The sequence below is a fragment of the Eucalyptus grandis genome, chromosome 3 (assembly GCF_016545825.1).
Source record: "Eucalyptus grandis isolate ANBG69807.140 chromosome 3, ASM1654582v1, whole genome shotgun sequence".
NCBI lineage: Eukaryota > Viridiplantae > Streptophyta > Magnoliopsida > Myrtales > Myrtaceae > Eucalyptus > Eucalyptus grandis.
In genome coordinates, this window is record NC_052614.1 from 1794115 (window position 1) to 1815730 (window position 21616).

General features: G+C 34.4%; 1 protein-coding gene and 1 long non-coding RNA gene across 2 annotated transcripts; both read right to left on the reverse strand.

Moving 5' to 3' along the window:
• Nucleotides 1-189: 189 nt before the first annotated feature.
• LOC104431867 (disease resistance protein RUN1-like) lies at nt 190-3724 on the reverse strand. The gene is made up of 2 exons (XM_039308549.1): nt 3477-3724; nt 190-1936 (listed from the first exon to the last, which is right to left on the reverse strand). The coding sequence occupies exons 1-2, from the start codon at nt 3722-3724 to the stop codon at nt 769-771; spliced, it is 1416 nt and encodes a 471-aa protein (XP_039164483.1). The 3' UTR covers nt 190-768.
• A 16077-nt stretch (nt 3725-19801) lies between these two features.
• On the reverse strand, nt 19802-20412 carry LOC120291188. Its single transcript, XR_005549088.1, has 2 exons — nt 20332-20412; nt 19802-20120 (listed from the first exon to the last, which is right to left on the reverse strand). It is a non-coding gene; the product is annotated as an uncharacterized LOC120291188 (long non-coding RNA).
• Nucleotides 20413-21616: the final 1204 nt, after the last annotated feature.

The following is a 21616-nucleotide window of genomic DNA, read 5'->3' on the forward strand; positions in this document are numbered from 1 at the left end:
AAGGGGGAAGATAAAGACGCCACAAGATCCCGGCCTAACCCTTTTTGATGAAAGAAATTAATTTCTCGCCATCGATTCGGATAATTAAAATAACTCAGAAAGGCTTGTTTCGAGTAACTTTTATTCTTCATCTTTTGTTTTTTTTCAAGAGCACGCACTTCGGCCAATTTTTTTTTTTGGCGATATATCCGTGAAACTTGTCGACACGCTGAATTATGCATGATTTTTTTTTAATAGTTTTCTGGAATCTGAGTATTATTTGATCTTTTGACGGGAGAGCAAGATATTTACTTTTGATTTTTTATTAGTTGTGGCGAGCAATCTATCTCGCCCTTTGCTTCAGCCTGTAGATTTTGTCTGAAAGGTATTTTGGGAGTACCTGTTAAGTAACCTGGCTGGAAAAAAAAAAAAAACTCTATAGGAAGTGGTTTTTATTAAAAGTATTGATTTAACATAATACAAGAACATGAAAATCGTGAAAGTCATCTCGAAAGAGAAACAAAGATTTTCAGCGAAGAGGGCCATTTATCAAGTGAAAAAGTTATACGTGAAATACAAGATTTTACTAATTAATATATCAAACAAGAGATTTAATATGTATATATATTGCAATGTACACTTAATTTCATGTGGTAGGGAATATTAATATATGACAGAAAAATCATAAAAGGAAATTCTTTCTATGAGAGAGCAACTCCCTACTTTCTAATCACGTCAATGAAACATTCGAGGGCAATAGTGAAGGTTCTCAGTCCACTAGACCAAGCACTAAGTAGTGACCAACATTACTCTTAAGCGTAGAACATGGACTAAATGAGAAAAAGAAACGAAAATAGTTACCTTATTTTCCTTTAGCACTTTTTGAGCTTCATCATAGTCCCATAACCTACTACGGCACCAAGGCTCTCGTTGGTTTTCTTCACGAACTATTTCCCTACCAAGATCTCTCAATTGGTCATGCATTCTGAGCTTATTATCATTTCCAACTTTTATTAATGACATGAATATCAATACTTCAATCCCCTCCTCTGGGACAAATTCACAGGCATTCCACATGTAGGATGCGATATTCCTCTTACTGCCGATGAAAAAGCAAGCAATATCCAAAAATATTTGTTTTTGCTGATAGTCCAATGCTTCAATACTTATCCTTAACTTCTCTTGCACTTCCTTAGGAGGCACTTTTTTTAACTTGTCTATTTTACCTCTCCAAAATGCTTGCTCTTTCCCACACAAAAGTGAACCTAAAACCTCAAGGGATAAGGGAAGCCCGTTGATGATGGATACGACTTCACGAGTGAGGTCCTCAAATTTCTCTGGAGGAGAGTTCTTTCGAAATGCATGTTTGCTAAACAAAATCAAAGATTGATTGCCATCTAGTACCTCATGTTCATGGTTGTAGTCTACCCTAGCTTCTTCAAGAACCCCCTTGTTTCTGGTGGTAATAATGATCCTACTTCCCGAAGAAAACCAATCATGATTACCAGCCAAACACTTCACCTGATTGACATCATCCACATCATCAAGAAGAACAAGGACCTTTTTACACTTAAACCTGGAGGAGATGAACTCAATCCCTTCATCCTTAGTATCGACTTCATCTTTTTGCTTCAATATATCATAGATTAACCGATTTTGTAAATAATGTACACCATTATGCTTCCATGATTCCCTTATATCAGCAATGAAGCTATGATGCTCAAATTGATCGAAGAGCTTATTGTAGATGGCTTTAGCAAGCGTAGTCTTACCAATGCCTCCCATTCCGTGGATGCCAATAAATAGGGTGTCATGAGATTTATTATCCACAAATTCCATAACCTTCTTCACATGAACATCAATTCCGATCAAATTCTTAGAAATGACCAACTGAAACTTTTTCTTTAGTTCGTTCAACACTTTTCGGACGATCAATTTCACCAACTCTACTTCAGACCTGTCAAATGTGACATGAGTTCAAATATGTAGCAACAATAATTTTATATTGTTTATCTATAGAGAACATAATAAATTTGGGGATAGATTGAAAAACTTTAAATATCATTGTTGTCATACCTCTATATGTAATGATATATGCTAAGTCTAAAGTGTGGTTGCTCCAAATGGGGTGCCCCATTTCACTATTACTCCAGCAGAATTTATCAAGCCAAGAAAAACTTGAGGGTATCACTTATGAATCTTAAATATTGTATATATTATGGATTTGAACCAAATTTAAACTTAAAAAGATATGAGGGATGACGTGGATGTGACTTTAAAAATTGTTTAGAGCATTTGAATAAGCAAAAATCCTATAAGCCAGCCTAATATGAGAATTAGATATCGATCAATATATAAGTCAAAACGTTTTATGCAAGTTGAATTCAGGTCCCGTAACACCAATCCGAAAAGTTTTTCAAATTGTGATATTGTGAACTACTTGAATGCAATTTAAGGGATTTCTTCTTGTTTGCGCAATGCTACAAGCTTGCAAATCTAAATTGTGTAGTGAATTTAGTATCATTCTAGATTGGTGCTCTTATCAGTTTTCATTGCCTCTAGGGATGACAACAAGTTGTACTTTATTTTCCTTTTGAATATCTATGTTCTATGATTTTAATGATCTAGTATTGAGTTTATAGGGAAGTAGAAGAATATGTTTTACCCAAAAAAGAACATTGCTTCAATATATGCAGATGCACGAGATAGAAATTACTTGTTGAAGATAGGAAATGCTTTGAAAATCATTTAAATGGACATATAATAAAAATTATCATTTTTTTTTACCATCATCTTATATAACCAATGAAACATTTCTTTTGTAAAATAATTTTAATAATAACTAATCAACTTTATCAATGATTTAATAAATGTAACTTGGGAAGATAAAGAATTATGGCAAAGCTTGGACCTACCATCTAATGAGCCTTAAATAAAAATCGTCAATGAGTTGTACTATTAATCTCAAATAAATATATAATTAGAAAAGTTTGTGACAAAGATTAATGTAACGCACCCTATAATTAGATTGGTCAATATCATCAAAGCAATAAAATTTATTCAAGTATTGTAAGTAAAAAATATTTTGATATAAGAGTAAAAAATCTTCTGATATAAGAGTAAATTCGTTAAAGCAAAAAAAAATTTACCATCATCTTATACTATTACAAAATCTTTTGATATAAGAGTAAAAATTCGTTCAAAAAATCTTATTATTCAAGTGAATGGGATCATAACAATAAAATTTATAATTAGATTGGTCAATATGGTTAAAGCAGAAAACTAAAAAAGAAAGAATAACTTATAGAATTCATGCACCGTAGGATCTTTACTGCCAGCAAGTTTTTTTATATGTTGAAAGAGAATGTAAAATGAAGCAGGTGAGAATTAGAACAATCAACATACCCAAAAAAAGAAAAAGAAAAGAGAATTAGAACAACCAGTAAACACCCACACACATTAAAAGAAATTAGAGAATGTTTTGGCGAAAATTTTACCCTTGGGTTTCGTATCCTTTCAAGGTGCTGACTTCATCGAGTGCTTTCTTCCATTTCTCCAAAGTAGTCGCTGGTCGAAAGAAGACCTCTTTCGACCAAAAAATACAAAAAGAAGACCTCTCACGTAAACGACTCTCACGCTTATGAAATGCCTCTCCAAACCTCCCGATTTGATATCGCACTTCAGCTGGTTTCACTTTGTAGAATATAGGCAACACTATCTGCCCGTTATTATTCTTGCACTCCATTATTTGAACAAGTTCATCCAGGCACCAACTACTTGTACTGTAAGTCACGGAGAAATGGGGATTAGAATTTTACTATTTCTAATTGCTGCCAAAAGCTCTGGTCTAATGTTCTCGCCTTCACGGAGCTCATCATCGTCTCTGAAAGCATCAATTCCGGCATCAACGAGCCCTTTATAGAGGTGATCAGTGAAGCCATGTCGAGTATCCGGGCCTCTAAAACTCAAGAATACCTCATAGCAGTTTCCAGTCAACGAACTAGATGCACCGTTGTTCGCTTTTGTCAGGGACGGACTAGATCCATTGGAATTAGTTTCCGTCGGTGCAGCCATCGAACCAGATGCACCAGTATCAACATCTTCTGCATTTCTACGCGCACTAGTTCTCTTCTTATTGAGAAAATAGAATGCGAGCACGAAGAGAAGGACCGGTGCCACGAGCACGGCAAAAGAATGCCCAAAAATGGAATGATGCATTTCGGCTTTGCTGTGAATTTGCCCTTGATATTCACCTTCAAGTATGACGGAGAAAAAAACTAGAATGCTTCTCAGGAAATAGGAAATGCTTTCTTGTTGCCTATTCTCTTATGGTTTGATTTATATAATGGAGCCAGTTGGCGACCAGAATCGCACCAATAAGTCAGGCTTTGTCAACCGCGTGCTTAGAGTCGTTGCCTTCACGTGGCTGAAATCTCATTACACAAGAGAATCCAAAGATAACACGTATAGAACGGTGGATCTGTTGGGAAGATGAAAAGTGGAGAGAGAATTGGGACAAGAATGTGACATGGATATGTGGGAGAAAATGAAAAGTTGGGGGAGAGAAGGAGAGAGGGATTCGTCCGTTCCACTAATTTCCAAACAAGTGCTCAGTTACAGACAAAAACATGCAAAGCGTCAGGACAATGAAGAGGGCACGCTTGGTCCACTACTTGCACCATTGAACTTTTATCTTTCTTCTGTTAATTAATTTTCCATCAGCAAAGGTATTTTTTGTTAAATATATGTAAGCTCTTAATCCCACTTAGGAATTTACCCCCTCATACTTTGAGCCTATTAAAATTGTATAGTCAAACTGACAAACTTTAATTTAATAATGAAATGTTGTATTATTAACGATAATTTATTCTTGAAAAAATTATGTAATGGACGCAGTCGAGGATGATAAAAATTATTAACATGCATATATATATTCAATACCTAAGCACAATGAGAAGAATTCCTTTTTTCTCTAGTTCTATCTTGCCTTTTTGCTTTCGTTTTTACTTTATTATATATATATATATATATATATATATATCTTTATTGGTTTGATTTATTCAATCCAATTAATTGGGCACACATCAATAATTTAAACTTACCCAACTAGACATAAATTAGTAATCCATTGACCGGGACCAAAAATGCATTTATAGTCGTTGCCTTAGTGCAGTGGAAGTTTCAATGCACAAGAAAGATGAACTTTAAGAAAATGTAGATGCTACAAGTAGATCAATCTTTCGGCGAAATTGCAACTTTTTGCTCTCTATCATTTCCTCATGCGTGCTCGGATAATTCTCTCTCTCTTCAATTTTTTTTTCACCTCCTCTGTTCTTCTTTTCTTTCTTTTCTTTCTTTTCTTTTCCCTACACTTTCTCAGTTTTCTTTAAAAAAAAAAAAAAAAAAAAGCTTTCTCTCTTTTTGCTGACCATGATCGTCTCTCTAAATCTCCTTTTCTTCATCGTGAAGAAAAGCTCAATCCTTTCCTTTTATGAGTTCTCTCCGGCAATGATTGCATGCGGAAAAATCGCCCAGCCATTGGGGCGAGAATCCTCTGCTTTTTCAAGCCTAGATTTTCTTCTCTTCTTGGCCATGAATTTCGGTCCCTCAATGCCAAGACTGTCCTCTTTTGTCTTTTTTAGACAAAAAAAAAGTTGTTAAGGCTAGAATTAAGACTATACGTTAAATTTGAGGATTTTTAGAGAATTAGGACTGTATGAACAGAGGGAAGAGAAATTCGAGGAGCTTCACTTGTTTTAATCATTTAGGGGGGCAGATTTGTAATTAAATAGCATATAATTTTCTTTTTCCGCCCTTGCTCGGTGGCTGAGTTCCATCTGTCCTTGCTTAACTTGAGGCTACCCCTCTTCTTTACCAAATTTTTGTCTATTTCTTATTTTGAATGAGTGGCTTGCTCCCCACTCTTTTCTCTACTTTATTGATTTCACAATATCTTAATCAACCCAAAGTGAAATTAATAAATCACAATTTTCAATTTTTTCCGGCTCATGGTTTTTATTGATTTAGTTTAGGGATTGCTGTACTGTACTGTTTTGCCCTTCTTGTTGTCTTGGTCAAAAAGTGGGTTTTTCTTCTTAAAAAAAAGAGAGAGAGAGAGAGAGATATGAAGGGATAAGGGAGGGGACGCAACGGGAGAGAAAGGAAAAGAAACGGAAAAGAAGAGGAAGAAACAGACAGAAGAGGGGAAAAAAAACAAGAGAAAGAGGGCTTTGCACAAACATGAGACCTCAACAAGTCAGATTTATTTTGATTTGCAATGCCAAATCTTTTGGTGATCTAATCGGAGTTGTTTTTAGAATTATATTTGAATTACAAAATCCGATTTTGAAGTTTTTAAACTGTGAAAGTAAAGCCATGGGATTTAACGGAAGATAATTAGAAGTAACTTTTAGTTAAAGCAAAATTTCTGAGTTTTGCATGCAAAATTTTGAAAAATCACATTGGTGAGCAATTTGTTGATACGCGAGAGTCAATTCGTTGGAGATTGAGTTTCCTCCAAAGAGGGTGTCCCGTGAGAATAATCTGTCACTATCAACAATGACTTTTGCAAGGTCTCCAACGCTGATCTTGTGTCCTCCGATCTTCAAAGATAAAATGATTTATCTTACTTTGGTTCTAACTTGAGCAAAAGTTGCACAACTTCAAAGCAGTGCTGAACTTGGATTTCGTTTTTGGCTTAGAAATTAAAATGATGATGAAATTTAATCGAGAGGAGTAAAATTCTTTGAAATTAAAGTGTAAGAGGAAAAGCGAACTTGGAGAAAACGTGGATATCACGAAAGTATATTAAACGAACTTTTGCTCTGTCCTTCCGTGACGCGTGCCTTGACAACTCTCTCTCTCTCTCTCTCTTCATTTTTTCTTTGCACCTCCACTGCTCTTCCTTTTCTGTCTTCTTTTGCCGACCACTTTCTCAAATTTCTTTATAAAAGCTTTTTCTCTTTTGCCGACCACAACCCTCTCTCTCTATCTCCTTTTCTTGGCCATGCAGAAAAACTCGTTCCTTTTCTTTTTCAGTCTCTCCTTGGCAATCGTTACGTGCTGAAATATCGCCCACCCCACTTGGGCGAGAATGCTTTGCCTTTTTTTAAGCTAAGATTTTCTCGACTTCTTTGACCGTGAATTCCGGTCTTTGAATGCCAAAATTACCCCCTTGTCAAGATGCAAATTGCTCTCTAGGGACCTTGTCCTTAAGGTTCTTCTCATTATTCGGAGCACATTTGGGGCTGAATATAAAATTTGGAAAGTTTTTTAGACGAAAAAATTGATGATTGATATAACATTGAGTTTAAAGTTGAGAATTTTTTGAAAAAAAAAATTGAGATAAAATTATGATTGAACCTAAAATTTGAGAGTTTTCAAGGAATTAGGATTATATAAAAGGAGGAAAGAGAAAGTCGAGGACTTCAACATCATCTGGAGGGGCATATTTATAATTAGATAGCATATGAAAATTTTATTTTCACCCCGACTCACGATGGCTGGATCCCACAAGTCCTTCCTTAACTTGAGGCTATTGCTCTTTTCTATCAAGTTTTTATCCATTTCTTATTGCAAAGGAGTGGCCAAGCCCACTACTCTCCTCTCTATTTAATTATGAAGTTACCAATTAATCCTTTAATCAAATTTATTGATGTCACGATTTCTTAATCAACCCAAAGCCAAATTCATAAATTTTTTCCAAATTTTTTTCTCGGTTTAGTTTAGTGGTTGCAATCTACCTTCAACACCTATAATTTGTAATGCATGTTAATTCAAATATCTATATTATTGAATGGAACTAATACGTGCAGTGTTAGTTCAATATTTTAAATAATGCTTTAACATAATGCATGCGGTTCCTCTTAAATAATGAGGGATAGCTATGTTAATGAAAATGTAAATAGGTTTTACTTACTACCAATAATACACCTAGGCATATTACTTTCATCTTTGCCCTGACTCTACCCTCGATTTTCACTTTCAAGTGTGGTAGAGAAAAAAATCGGAATGCCTCTCAGGATACAGAAAATGCGTTCTTGTTGCCCGTTCTCTTGCGGTTTGATTTATATAATGAAACCAGTTGGCAACTTGTCGGGCTACATATAAATTCGTAATTCATTTACTGGGAACCGCAACCACGTGCTTGGAGTTGTTGCCTTCACAATGCTCTAGGGAATCCGAATATTAATAATAGACAGGGGCTGTTCAAATTTCAATACACATAAATAAGATGGTGGATTTGTTGGGAAGATGAAAAGTGGAGAGAGAGAGAGACTTGGGACGAGAGCGGAACATGGATCTGCGGGAGAAGATGAAAAGTGGAGAAAGACACAGTCCATTTCCAGAGATGTGCTCAGAATGGATAAATATAAACAGAGTGTCGAAAAGGTGGTGTTGGGCACGCCGAGTCCAGTGCCCAAATGTTTTTGACCCTTTAACAAATCAAATTTATTTCTTTCGATAATCCAAATCAAGCACATATTTGTGTGCCCTTTTTTGTTAGCGAATTGAATAAGCGAACTAATCTAGGTGGACTAATTCCTAAGTTTTTGATCAAACACAATTTCATTTTGGATATAATTTTCCATGTCACTTTGCTAATGTGAATCTTTTTTCTACTTTAAAAATGCCACATCAAACAACTAACAATGTTTTTTAACATAAGGTTAACAAGGCAAATTTGAGATTGGTCGGTGATTTTTTTTAGATGAAAAGATGTTCAGGCTGGGATTAGACAAAAATTTTAGGATTTTTTTAGACAAAAAAAAATCAATGACAGATTTAAGACTATATCCAAGGTTGAGGATTTTTCTTTTTAGATAAGAAAGTTCGAGATAAAATTAAAACTGGATTTAAAATTTGAGGGTTTTTAGGATATTAGGCCTATATAAAAAGAGGGAAGAGAAAATTGAGGAGTTTTACCTATTTAAGGGCATATTTGCAATTAGATAGCATATAATTTTATTTTTATCCCTTTGCACTGTGGCTCAATTCCACCGGTCCTTGATTAACGTGAGACTATTGCTCTTCTCTATCAAATTTGTCCATTTCTTATTTGGAATGAGTGGCCGGGCCTATCACACTTCTCTCTACTTAATTGTCAAGTTACCAATTAATTTTTTTAAATATCAACTTATTGATTTTGTTTAGCCAGATTTATTAATTTGACAATTAATCAATCAACCCAAAGCTAAATAAGTAAATCAAAATTTACAATTTTTTGCGACGAATGTTTTTCCTTGGTTTAGTTTAGCTATTGCTCTAATATTTTTCCCATCTTCTTGACTTGGTCAAAAAGTGGGCTTTTAAAAAAAAGAAGAGATATAAGGGGAAAAGCGTGGGCACGCATGGGGAGAGAAAGGAAAACAATGATTTATTTAATGAAACGCGGGCTTGTTGCCCGTTCTCTTGTGGTTTGATTTATATTATGAAACCGGTTGGCCATCACAATAATCCCAAAAAGTCAAGCCAGTCAAGCTACATATAAATTAGTAATTCATTCACCGGGTCAAGCTACATATAAATTAGTAATTCATTCACCGGGAACCGCAACCAAGTGCTTGGAGTCGTTGCCTTCGCGTGGCTCAAATCTCAATGCTCTAGGAAATCCGAATTTTAATAATAGACTAGGGCTCTTCAAATTTCAATACATATAAATAAAACGGTGGATTTATTGGGAAGATGAGAAGTAGAGAGAGAAGTGGAGAGAGAGAGGCTCGGGACGAGAGTGGGACATGGATTTGCGGGAAAAGATGGAAAGTGGGGGGAGAGAGAAGAAAAAAAAGTAGAGATTCGTCCCGTCCAATATTTTCCAGACAAGTACTCCGACTAGATCGTTAAGATAGTGACGTTAGGCCTGCCTAGTCCAGTACTTGCACCGTCGGACTTTCCTCTTCTTTTGTTAATTTATTTTCCATCGGAAAAGTTATTTTTATTGAATATATTTAAGCTTTTGATCCCACTTAGGAATTTTGCCCCTCTCACTTTAAGCCTGTTAAATATTATATTGTCAAAATGATATACTTCATGTCAAGACTGAAATGTCTGACGATTATGCTAAAAAATGTTATTAATGCGTGTTGATGATCATAAAAAGTTATCAACATGCTATATGTATATGTATATGTATATGTATATGTATATTTCATTTTGTGCTCTAGCAAAATAAAAAAAACTTTCTTTTATTGCTTTGTTTCTATCTTATTTTATCCATCAAATCTCATAGATAAATAAAAATGTCTTTTTGCTTTTGCATTTACTTTATTACATATATTTCTTTATTGGTTTTATTTATCTAATGAACCGGTTGGCACACACCAATAATTCACACTTGCCAAGCTAGATAAGTAATTCATTGACCGGGACCACTAACCATCCGTTTGAGTTCGTTGCCTTTGCACGGTTGAAGTTTCAATGCACATAATAATCCAAGATGATCCCACCTAGGAAGAAGAAAACATGTGAGCAAGTTCCGATGCAGAAGCAATTAAACAAAATATAAAACCAAAAATTAAAAGACAATTATGGTTACGTTATCCGCAGACAAGTTGTAAAGTACATACAAAGTGTCCCGAAGTGGTTGCACAATTGAATTTTCCATCACTTTAGTTAAATTTTTTTCCCATCAGAAAAGTTATTTTTATCGAATATATTTAAAGCTCTTGATGTCACTTAGGAATTTATCTCTCTCACTTTGAGCTAGTTAAGTATTATTGTATCAAGTCGATAAACTTCATTTTACTATGAAAATATTGCATTATCAAAGATTACTTATCCTAAAATTTACCATATATAAAGCCTTCGAACGATCATAAACCCAACGAAAGTCAAGAGAAAAACCCTGGCAACTTGATATCTTGACTCCTTGGGGGAAGTAAGCAAGGATTACACTTTTAGGACTTCCTGTGCAATCTTCCCTTTATTATTTCTTGGACAAACCAAAGAGCAGCCAATAGCATTAAATTACACCCATTTCAAACTATTTTTGGTGACACGTAAGTTTTTACACCCGTCCGCCTTTATTTTGCCAGTAAATGAATACAATGGGCAGATATAGTGGGATTACTAAATATATAATAGGAGATGAACAACCACTTGCAATGCATCCGGACAAGAGATATTAGATTATAATTTTACATCCACTTTGAGAAAGGTCCTAATGTCAAGTAAGAATCAATCAGCACATGATGCATTGATCAGTGTTAATTATTCAAGGGGTTGTAGAATAATCGGTAAGTACGTGTTGATAAATCGACTACTCTAACTTTTTACTACACATCTTTTAAGGTGGAGACCACTTTGAACACACTCATGCTCAAAATTTTTGTCTTTATTCTCATTTAATTTCTTTTCAAGGTAGAATTTTTAACTTCACGACAACTCTTTCTCACTCCAAATCCTCGATCTTCTCATTGTTGTCACTGCTTCACTCACGTGATCGTAGAGTCCTAACCCCATGCCCACGGTCATTCTTGGCAGCTGACGAGCCACCCTCCTCAAAATCACCTTGCAAGTTTGTGAGAGGTGAATGCATCAATGCCAATGATGATCGTAGCGTCTCATCTTTGCTCTTGAGATTAGGGCTTGTTCCACTGAAAGAGCAACCATGTAATGGGACAAAAGTTTTAAAAGTTATGAGAAAATTATGAATTTTCTTTAAAATAGAGTCACCACCAATCAATTTAAGAATATTGAGCCGGTTTGAAACCTAAGTGCATATGTGAAAGCATTGGTCATTTGCAAGTAGTCTTCAATTATGTGCAGGGAGGGTTCATTTTCTCTATGGCACCCTTTTGGTACCCCATTTTCAATCAAGTAATTTGAGTGCAATTATCAAATAATTTCAAAAGTAATTGCTGCAACTTTTTTTTTCAAGGATATAATCAAGATAATTTCCTTACGTGCCAGCATGACTCCATGCACCATGTGTATTTGTGTTTTCAAAATATGCAATGGCATGTTTAAATATGCATAGGTCCTAATTTGCGACGTATGTTCATGTGCAATTGACCATGACGTATAATCAAATGATGCATGCTTAGTTTTAGTCATCCGCTGCATAAAGTCCAAGTAAACGAAATTAATTCTTTGACATTTGCCTATCCATTCTCACTGGATAGAAAGACAGTGAGAATCTCTTTACTCCACTCAAGGAGTAAACGAAAAGTCTTTTAGGAAGTATAAGATATTTCGAATGGAGATCAATGAAAGGTGAAATTTATTTTCCAATGGCTTTGATTGTACTCCATAAGGCTTTTTGTTTATTAATCCAAAGTCCAAAAGTCCCGCCACAAACTTTTGAATTTTTCTTCCATTTTAATTGAAATTGAGCTTCATTCATCAGCTCAAAAGCTCACGGAGGAAGAGAAAATAGATGGGGCCCACTACCAAAATCTTATTTTTCAGGCCCCGCCACCACCAAAACCATTTTCCCTTCATCCTAAAACATCTAGAAACTAGAAAAGACACGAGAAGGTACCTTTATCGCATTATATAATAAATTTTACCTATTTAGTAAAAAAAGAAAAAAAAAATTTACCTTATCTAACTCATTAAGATAATAATGATTGTTAAGAGTACAATGAATAATTCGAGATAGCACAAGAGATTCTCAAGTTTTTAGCTTTATATTTGTATAAATAGATAATCTTTAGGACTTAAATAAATCTGTTTCAACCTTAGAAGCTTGAGAATTCTAATTCCACAAAGTCTGCAAAGCTAATTCCTTACTTACATAGTACCAATAATCGCCCAATCTCAAATGGTGTGTGTATATATATTTCGAAATCAATAATTTTGAATTTACTTTTCTTTAATATTATGAAATGGTCAGGGACATATCTGTTATAAGATAAATTTATTCTTGTATTTGGACAAAATGATAATCTAGAAGAGTATAAGCCCGTGTATACAACCTTATATGGGGCATACATGCACAAAACTTATAGGAAAGTACACTTTAGATAATCATATACGTGTGAATGTTCGATTTGAGTCCTTATTAATTGTTTTGGTGACAAAACTAGTCAAAAACATTTTCGTTACATTGATTAAATGTTTTTGACAATTTAACAAATCAAATTCCTTTCCTTAGATAATCCAAATCAAGCACACATATTTGTGTGCCCTTAGAGGAATGGAGTAAAGGATAAATGAAAGCACAAACTAAATTTTATTCAAGGACTTTTGGGATACAAAAAATATTGCTAGTGAATTGAATAAGCAAATTGATTTAGGTGGATTGATTTCTACTTTATATTTATGAGCATCTTCCGAGACAATATTCGACACATTGACAAATAATAAATTAGAGTAATTATAACACGGATATTGATGTAAAAAATATTTCTTAAAGTGGTCTTATTTACTCTTAGTGTGATGGTTAATAAGAGAGTGGATGGTTAAATTCCTCAAGTCGAAAAGTGGATAATCAATTGATCAAGTACTACTTAATTAACTGATCCGTAAAAAGGATGAGATTGTAAGTCACGAGATATTAAAAGATGAGATGCACGCTCTTTCATTTTGAGCTATAAGGACACCACTAACAAATCTAAACAATAGGGAGCATCTTTCTAATAAAGCTGGACAAGTAGTACTGGTACGTTTATCTTTGATTAAATTATGGGGAGCATCTTTTTGATCAAGCTATGCTTCTTTCTGATCAAGCTGGACAAGTAGTACCGGATCAAAGCTGGACAAGTAGTCTTTGGTACATTTATCTTTGATTAAATTATGGGGAGCGTTTTTTATCTTTGATTAAATTATGGGGAGCATCTTTCTGATCAAGCTGGACAAGTAGTACTAGTACATTTATCTTTGATTAAATTATGGGGAGCATCTTTCTGATCAAGCTATGCTCCTTTATGATCAAGCTGGACAAGTAATACTGGTACGTTTATCTTTGATTAAATTATGGGGAGCATCTTTTTGATCAAGCTATGCTCCTTTATGATCAAGCTGGACAAGTAATACTGGTACGTTTATCTTTGATTAAATTATGGGGAGCATCTTTCTGATCAAGCTGGACAAGTAGTGCTGGTACGTTTATCTTTGATTAAATTATGGGGAGCATCTTTCTGATCAAGCTGGACAATTAGTACTAATACATTTATCTTTGATTAAATTTATTATTCTTGATCTCTCCCTCGAGTCAATGCGATGCTGTCTGCGAATATTTTCAATTTCCCGAGGAAATATGGCAAAAATAACGATGAAGCACACGAAATACGAGGTGCTCTGGTTCCATATGGTACCGTGCGACCATATTGATCACTTGCAAGTATATAAAACCAAAAATTCGTGTTAAATTGTACTTTCGAGTGCCTAAAAAAATTGATCAATTACTTATCATATGAAAAGGGTCGGTGATTTAGCCAGACACAATACCTATCTATATAAAAGGGCCTACTTCTCTAAAAAAAATCAATTTTAGGTATAGTTCCAATTTCCCATCTTTTAAAGAAATTTTTTTTAAGTCCAATCCCAATTTTTTTCTAAATTATTTTTGTCTAAAAAAAACCCAACTACTAAATATTCACCGTTAGTCATCTCCAATTTTCCTAATTTTCTCATTAAAAAATGATTTCGTTTTGGAGAATAATTTCCCTCCTCACTTTGTTGATGTTGATTTTTTTACTGACATAGAAACATCACGTCAAGCAACTCACGATTGATTTTGGATTGAAATTAAAGGGAGCAAATTTGAGATTAGCTAGTGATTTTTTAGACCAAAAATATTCAAAATAAGTTTGGGATTTAACATAAAATTTGAGATTATTTTTTAGACATAAAATTGGGGGCAAATTTGGGATAGGATCTAAACTTGACAATCTTTTCGAGATTGAAGTTGGGATAGAATAAAGACTGTATTTAAAGTTTGAGGATATTAAAGGAATTAAGCCTATATAAAAAGAGGGAAGAGAAAATGGAGGAGTTTCACTTGTTTTAACCATCTAGGGCAGACTTGTAATTAGATAGCATGTAATTTTCTCGATGGTTGGGCCCTATCGATCCTTGCTTAACTTGAGGCCATCCCTCTTCTCTACCAAGTTTTTGTGCATTTCTTATTTTGAATGAATTGCTAGGCCCACTTCTCTTTCTACTTAATTGTGAAATTACCATTTTTTTTTATAGATGTCTAACTTATTGATCTCATTTACTCAAATTTATTGATTTTACAATTTCCTAATCAACCCAAAGCAGAATTGATAAATCAAAATTTCAATTTTTTCCGGTAAATGTTTTCCATTGGTTTGGTTTAGTGACTGCAAATTTCCTTAAACACCTATAATTTAATATATGTGTTAATCCAAATATTTATATTATAAAATGGAGATGATACGTACAGTCTTAGTTCATTTTGATTAAATATAACTTTATATGATACTTAAACATAAATGCATGCGGTTTCTCTTAAATAATGAAGGGTAGTTATGTTAATAAAAATGTTAAATAGGTTTTATTTACCATGTAAAATTTGCCTAAGCATATTATTCTCATCCAACAATTCATTTATTATAGATTTATTTCTATTAAATAACGAGGGGTAGCTATCTTTGTAATATATGTTAAATAGGTTTGCTTACCACTCATATTGTTATACAACTTGGTTGTTGCAAGATGTGAAACAAATTGTACGTTCAATAGTGAGTTCATCCATTTGGAGGAGGCTCCGGGGAAGTCAGAATAGGAGAGCACTCATCTTGGGGTGGGCTTACTACTTAGATGCTATATTGCCTTTTTTTATTTAGTTACTCAATAAAACAATGCTCTTCAGAGATTGAACTCAAGCAAGATATTTGTATAAAGAATTGATTGAAATGTTAAAATCCAATGCCATAATTACTTCATTTTACAATAAAAAGAAGCTTATTCTGATATCCACCTGTAACAATGCAAGCTAAAAGAATTATTAACACTATTTATATAGGGAAGAGTATATAGAAAAATATATAGAAAAAAAGTCCTAAACCTATTGTAATAGTTTCAATTGAGCCATAAATTTTTCAATTAGACCAATTTAACTCTAAATTTTTTCGCACTGATACCAATTAAGTCAATCTAGCCTATTTAGAGGAAATTTGCCAATGTGGATGGCGATCATTCTACATGACACTATTGACGTTGATGTAGGTATTTTCAATAATATTTAAAAATGATTTTTTATTTTTTATTTTCTTTTTCATTCTCTTTTTCCTCTTTTCTTCTTCTTTCTATTTTTTTTACTATTAACGGTCGATGGTCGAGGTTCAGCAAGCCCCCTCGGCCACTAGGCGAGGGCCGCGGGTGAGGGACACAAACCCTCGCATAGATCTAAGCAAAGGGCAAGAATCTTGCTGTGGCTAATGAGGGATTAGCTGCGGCGAAGGCTGGCAAAGGCTAGCACTTAGATTTGGGCAAGAGCTCATAGCCCTTGCTAGCTGCATGCAAAGGCGATGATTACTCATTGAGGAGGGCAGTGACCCTTGCCTAGTGGCTGACGAGGGCTTGTGGGCCCTTGCCCATTGGTTGGCAGGGGCCACAACCCTCGCTAGCTGCTAGTGAGTGCCTAAAGCCCTCGCCCATTGATTGGCATGGGTCGTTGGTCCAAGTCTCAATTGGTGATCCACAAGGGTCACGGTTGTCACCAGCTGCTTACGAGGGCTTGTAGGCCCTCACCTATTGGCTAAAAGGGGTTTTCGGGCCTCAATTGTTGGCTGGTGGCCCTTGCCGACCATTAACAAAAAATATAAAAAGGAAAAGAAGAAAAACAAGAGAAGAAAAAAAGGAAAAGGAAAAACAAGGAAAAAATAATTAAAAATTCAACAGTTATTAAAAAATTATTTAAAAAATGTTCACACCAGAGGTGGTTGTGCCACATAGAATAACAGTCATCCACGTCGGTAATTTTGACATAAATTGACTAGATGGACTCAATTGGTACTAATTGGAAATGTGTATAACTAAATTGGTATGATTGGAAAAGTTTATGATTGAATTGGTACTGATGCAAAATGCTTAGGACTTTTTTGGGTACATATCCCTATTTATGTACGAGCAATCCAAACTACAATGTCAAGTGTAAAGAAGAAAAAAAGTGCTCATGCATTTCACGAGCACTCTTTATTATAGTGTTAATTTACCACATTTATAAGTGCTAAATTATCACTTTATTTTCAGGAGCTTAACTGCATTATTCTCTTGAGCTGATCAACTCAAGCTCGTAATTGGATAAAATGCATCTAACTTGAAAGGATGAATGTAATATATCAACCCATACATATTTACCACTTTACTAGGAGAGTACTAGGTATATTCACCACAGTATCTGTTGTGATACCAACATATTTGGCCTATCAATGCATACAATTATCGATAATAACTTTGACACCATAAAATTGACATCTGATAATAGAAAACACCATCTTATCGAATTCGATGCAAAATTCTTTGGTAACCAAAAGGCAATGCCATGACTTTATGCTTTTAAGTTTAATGTGTTGATACTTCGTTATATGCATGCTATTTAGTTCTGTAAATATTGCCTTAAGTTTGTATTTACGTTGTTCTTTTTTTGCACTTGTTTTTACAACGTCATTATACACGAAAATTTGACAAACATCTTGGCCCTCCAAGTAAATTTTATTATGAAGTCTTGTCTAAGGCTTTTGCAATGTCATTGGCCTGTATTGAACTTGCTGGAAAGGGGATTTTCATAGGCTCTCTCAATCCAACTAGAACAGAGCAGATCCCAATAGCCTAGAGTAGAGCAAGAAGTATGTAAGGCGGGCTAACCTCAGCCCAAACGACAAAAAGCTTCAGATAATTGTTCTATATCGAAGTTGGAGGTGTCATCTCTAAAGTGACCAACGGAAGTGAAATCTAGCCTGGGTAAATGACATGACATAAACATCTAGAACTTTTACAAGCATAAATTCACCAAGAATAGATGTCTATTTAACCAGTCCATTACTTTCCGAGCAATACCGATCAACTGCCAATCTACCATCAAATCCATTTGTTAAGAAAAACTGCTGCATGAGAATTGAGAAGCAAGAACAAGGAAAGGACTCATCGACTTACTTTGATAGACCATACTGCTAAATATTTGATTTGAATAGACAAGACGCTTACAATATTTTATGATTGGAAAGACACCAAATATACTGAAGCACAAAACCCCATCTTTTATCTCCACTGCAAAAGATATGCAAACATTGCTTTGAAGAATTTGAGAGCTCTACAAATGAATCTCGAACATCGTCAGTTAAACCAACATCTCCGGGCACTAGTCCAAGCATTTGAGGAACTCTTGGACTTGGAGGGAAGAATCAAGTAGTGCGATCTTGAAATGCCAAAGAGTTACCAGAAGCATTCTATAAATGAATGAATAATTACTTCTAGTTGGAACATAAAAAAGATGAAAAAAATATGAGATTAAAGCTAAGGAGGCAAATGAATCAACAAGTTACAGATGAGACCAAACATACTCTTTCAAAAAATCTTCCATAAACCCCATAGTAAAGCTGTTGGACTGTGAAATAAGATCCTAAGTATTTAAGAAAACCAAACTAAAACAACTATTTAACTGCAAACGAATCATTATAAAAGGTGTGAGCCATAAGATATCAGTTATTGGTAATAAAGATCGCAAAGTTGTATCAACTTTTAAGTTGAAAGATGCCACATACACTATTAACTTGAGCATCCTCCTCCCAGTTGAGACACACCATAGCTGCCATATGGGAAATCAAGCTTCTTAACAGTTTTCCATTCTGCTTGTTATCTATACCATGCTTATTATACTATACCATGCTAGAAATGATTATACTGTCCGCTTTGGACACCTGAGTCCTCACGGCTTTAAAACGCGTCACACAAGTTTAAGTGCATAAGACCCCTCCCTAAGCGATGTGGGACAAGAGCTAGTGCATATCAAAATTCTCCCCCTTGGGAGCACAGCGTCCTCGCTGTGGCCCCACGCTGCAGCACATCACATATCCATTGTTCCATAAAGACACATATCCATTGTTCCATAAATTTTGGTAAGATAGCATTCATTATGTACAAACAAACTCCCTTCTCAATAAAATGTAATCCATGAAGAGGACGATTAGTAATAAACTAGTAGATAAAAGTTCAGTGACATTCTCTGCCACTCTACTCATGACCAAGCAGCTAATGCTTAATGGAAACATAACTAGTTATTTACAAACTTTTCCACCCACAAGCATAATTGAAGCACATACTAATCATATCATTTAAGAGTCACCTTAATAATTACCTTCCTAATTTGACTGAACTTAATTTTACAAATAATTGAAAGATATTAATTTTGATGAAAATGAGCATGTCGCAGATGAATGCTTCTACATGACACCATCCACTCAGACCATAGATTCTCATAACGAGCTGGAACCCAGAAAACCTTATGCTTTAATTTGTCATTGACGATTGAATTAGTTTAAATCATTAATGATGACATTAGCATCGAGGTGGAATTTTTTTGTCGTACACAGGAATGCAATTAAGCACATCAATCAGATTCAAGTCCTAAAGTACATAAATCTATTGAATAGTACATAAATTATATATGATATTTGATTAAAGTAATTCACCTCTGATTTCACTGATTAGATATGAGTCAATCCATTTCTTTGATTCATAATTTACTTCATGCATCAAACAATGTTGTGTCAAAAACATTTATTGGCTTTGATGTAGGACAATGAGTCCTACCATAAAGAATAAACATTTAGGCATCACGCGCAAAACTGCCTAAGCATTACACCTAGGGTTTTTTAAGCAAGACACCAAAGAGGAATCACATCACACAATCTGCGAAGTAAACACTTACCAAGTTCAATAAATTACCAACTCTATTGAAAAGTAAAAATTATAACTATCTTTGTAGACCCTCTAAAAGTTCTACTCCTAATTGAAATAGGAAATCTCTAAACAAGAAACATTATTGGAGTATACGTAAGATCCTACTACTCAAACTTAAAATGAAGAAGGAAACTTTGTAAAATCCTAACAATCGCAAATCCTAGTTGATAAATTCAGTGATTAAACTTCTAGCAGAATCCTGATCCTTGTTTGAGTTTCAAAGTCAATCTTCACCAAAAACTTGGGAGTCACCTTGCATGACTTGTTGGCTGCATCAAGCTCAGTGCATGGTTTGATTGTCTTATACTAAATTCTATGAATGGGAATCTAATTACAATACCCAATAATACTCAAATCCTATTTAATCCTAATTGTCTCATACTAAATTCTATGAATGGGAACCCAATTACAATCCTATGTACATGATCTTTGTGTCCTTGTAGTCAAATGGATACTTATTTGACAAAAGAGTAGCAATACCTCATGTCTGGAAATAATAACATTAGTTGACTTTGAAGTGTCTCTATCATTAGTTATTACCTAACAATAAAAATAACACCACACTTTACAAATAATTTACATCTGTCATTGAATACCAATCTCAAATGTTATAATAGACTTTATGATTCTATCACATGATATTCACGATCCACAATCCATACATTTAATTTTTTGATTCATGACTCAGATTTCCATGTGACAACTAAGGGTGACCCTAAGTGGTTACTACTTAACAGTTAACTCAATTAATAAACGAATATTGTTCCAAATTCAAAGTTCAAACTGCGAAACAGAAATTGACTTATGTAATCCATCTAACTAAACAAGAGTGCCCACTTGATTAACAACCTGATCTATCATGATCTGTTCATATTTAGTTCATTAAGTTCTCTAATAATAACCATACATGAATTTTGTTTCCATAGTGATTACAAATTACAATTTGATCACACCATATAAATATAACATTTCATGTAAACCTAGGATTTTGTAAGCTTACGAATAGTTTCTTTTCAAACTTATTTGAGATTGATGACAAAATGGATATTGTACATATGTTGTGTCAGTCATGTTAGGATTTGAATGACCCATTCAATTCAATATAATTAGTTAACTGGGTTATTCATCTCTTGTAATTTGTCGACCTATTTAATAAATGAGTCATGTTCAAATAGAGGTTTCTAATAAAAATTTTCGTTAGTCTTATCCTGCTCAGATTCACGTACCTAGCAATCCATATGAATTTGGAATTGACAGACATGACCAATAAAAATGGATTGCCATCTCCATTAGCATTTGAATGTTCATTGAGCAAGTTTGCTATTTGCATTGCATCATGCAGATTTTGAGCAATTCCAAATCTTCCCCACAAGAGATTAGAGAAGAACACGACCTAACGATAAAGGACTGTTGCAGGAGGAATTTCTAGTTGAGAAGTAAAGATGGTAACATTCAAGTAATAACATAGAAAAGTTACTTTGACATCATGCAGTAAAATCATATCATCTTCAAGTCCCAAGACGACAACTGTGCCATCAGTACGCCAGCATAATGATGTTATACATTTGCCTGGAGTAAATTAGAATGACTAAGAAGAGCCAGTATTGATGACACACATTGAAATGTGCAAATAAAGTGAGTTCATTATAAAATAAAAAAGAACAAAGAATGAATAATCTGTTCCCAATTTAACACAAGAAGAGGAAAGATAGACCAGACACGTTATCCAACAAAATGTTAATCAAAATTTGTGAAGTGAGGCAAA

Coding starts and splice junctions, on each gene's coding strand:
- LOC104431867 (XM_039308549.1), bottom strand. CDS start 3,724: ATGGAGTGCAAGAATAATAACGGGCAGATAGTGTTGCCTATATTCTAC. Junction 1,937..3,476: donor AAAGGATACGAAACCCAAGG/GTAAAATTTTCG, acceptor CACATTTGACAG/GTCTGAAGTAGAGTTGGTGA.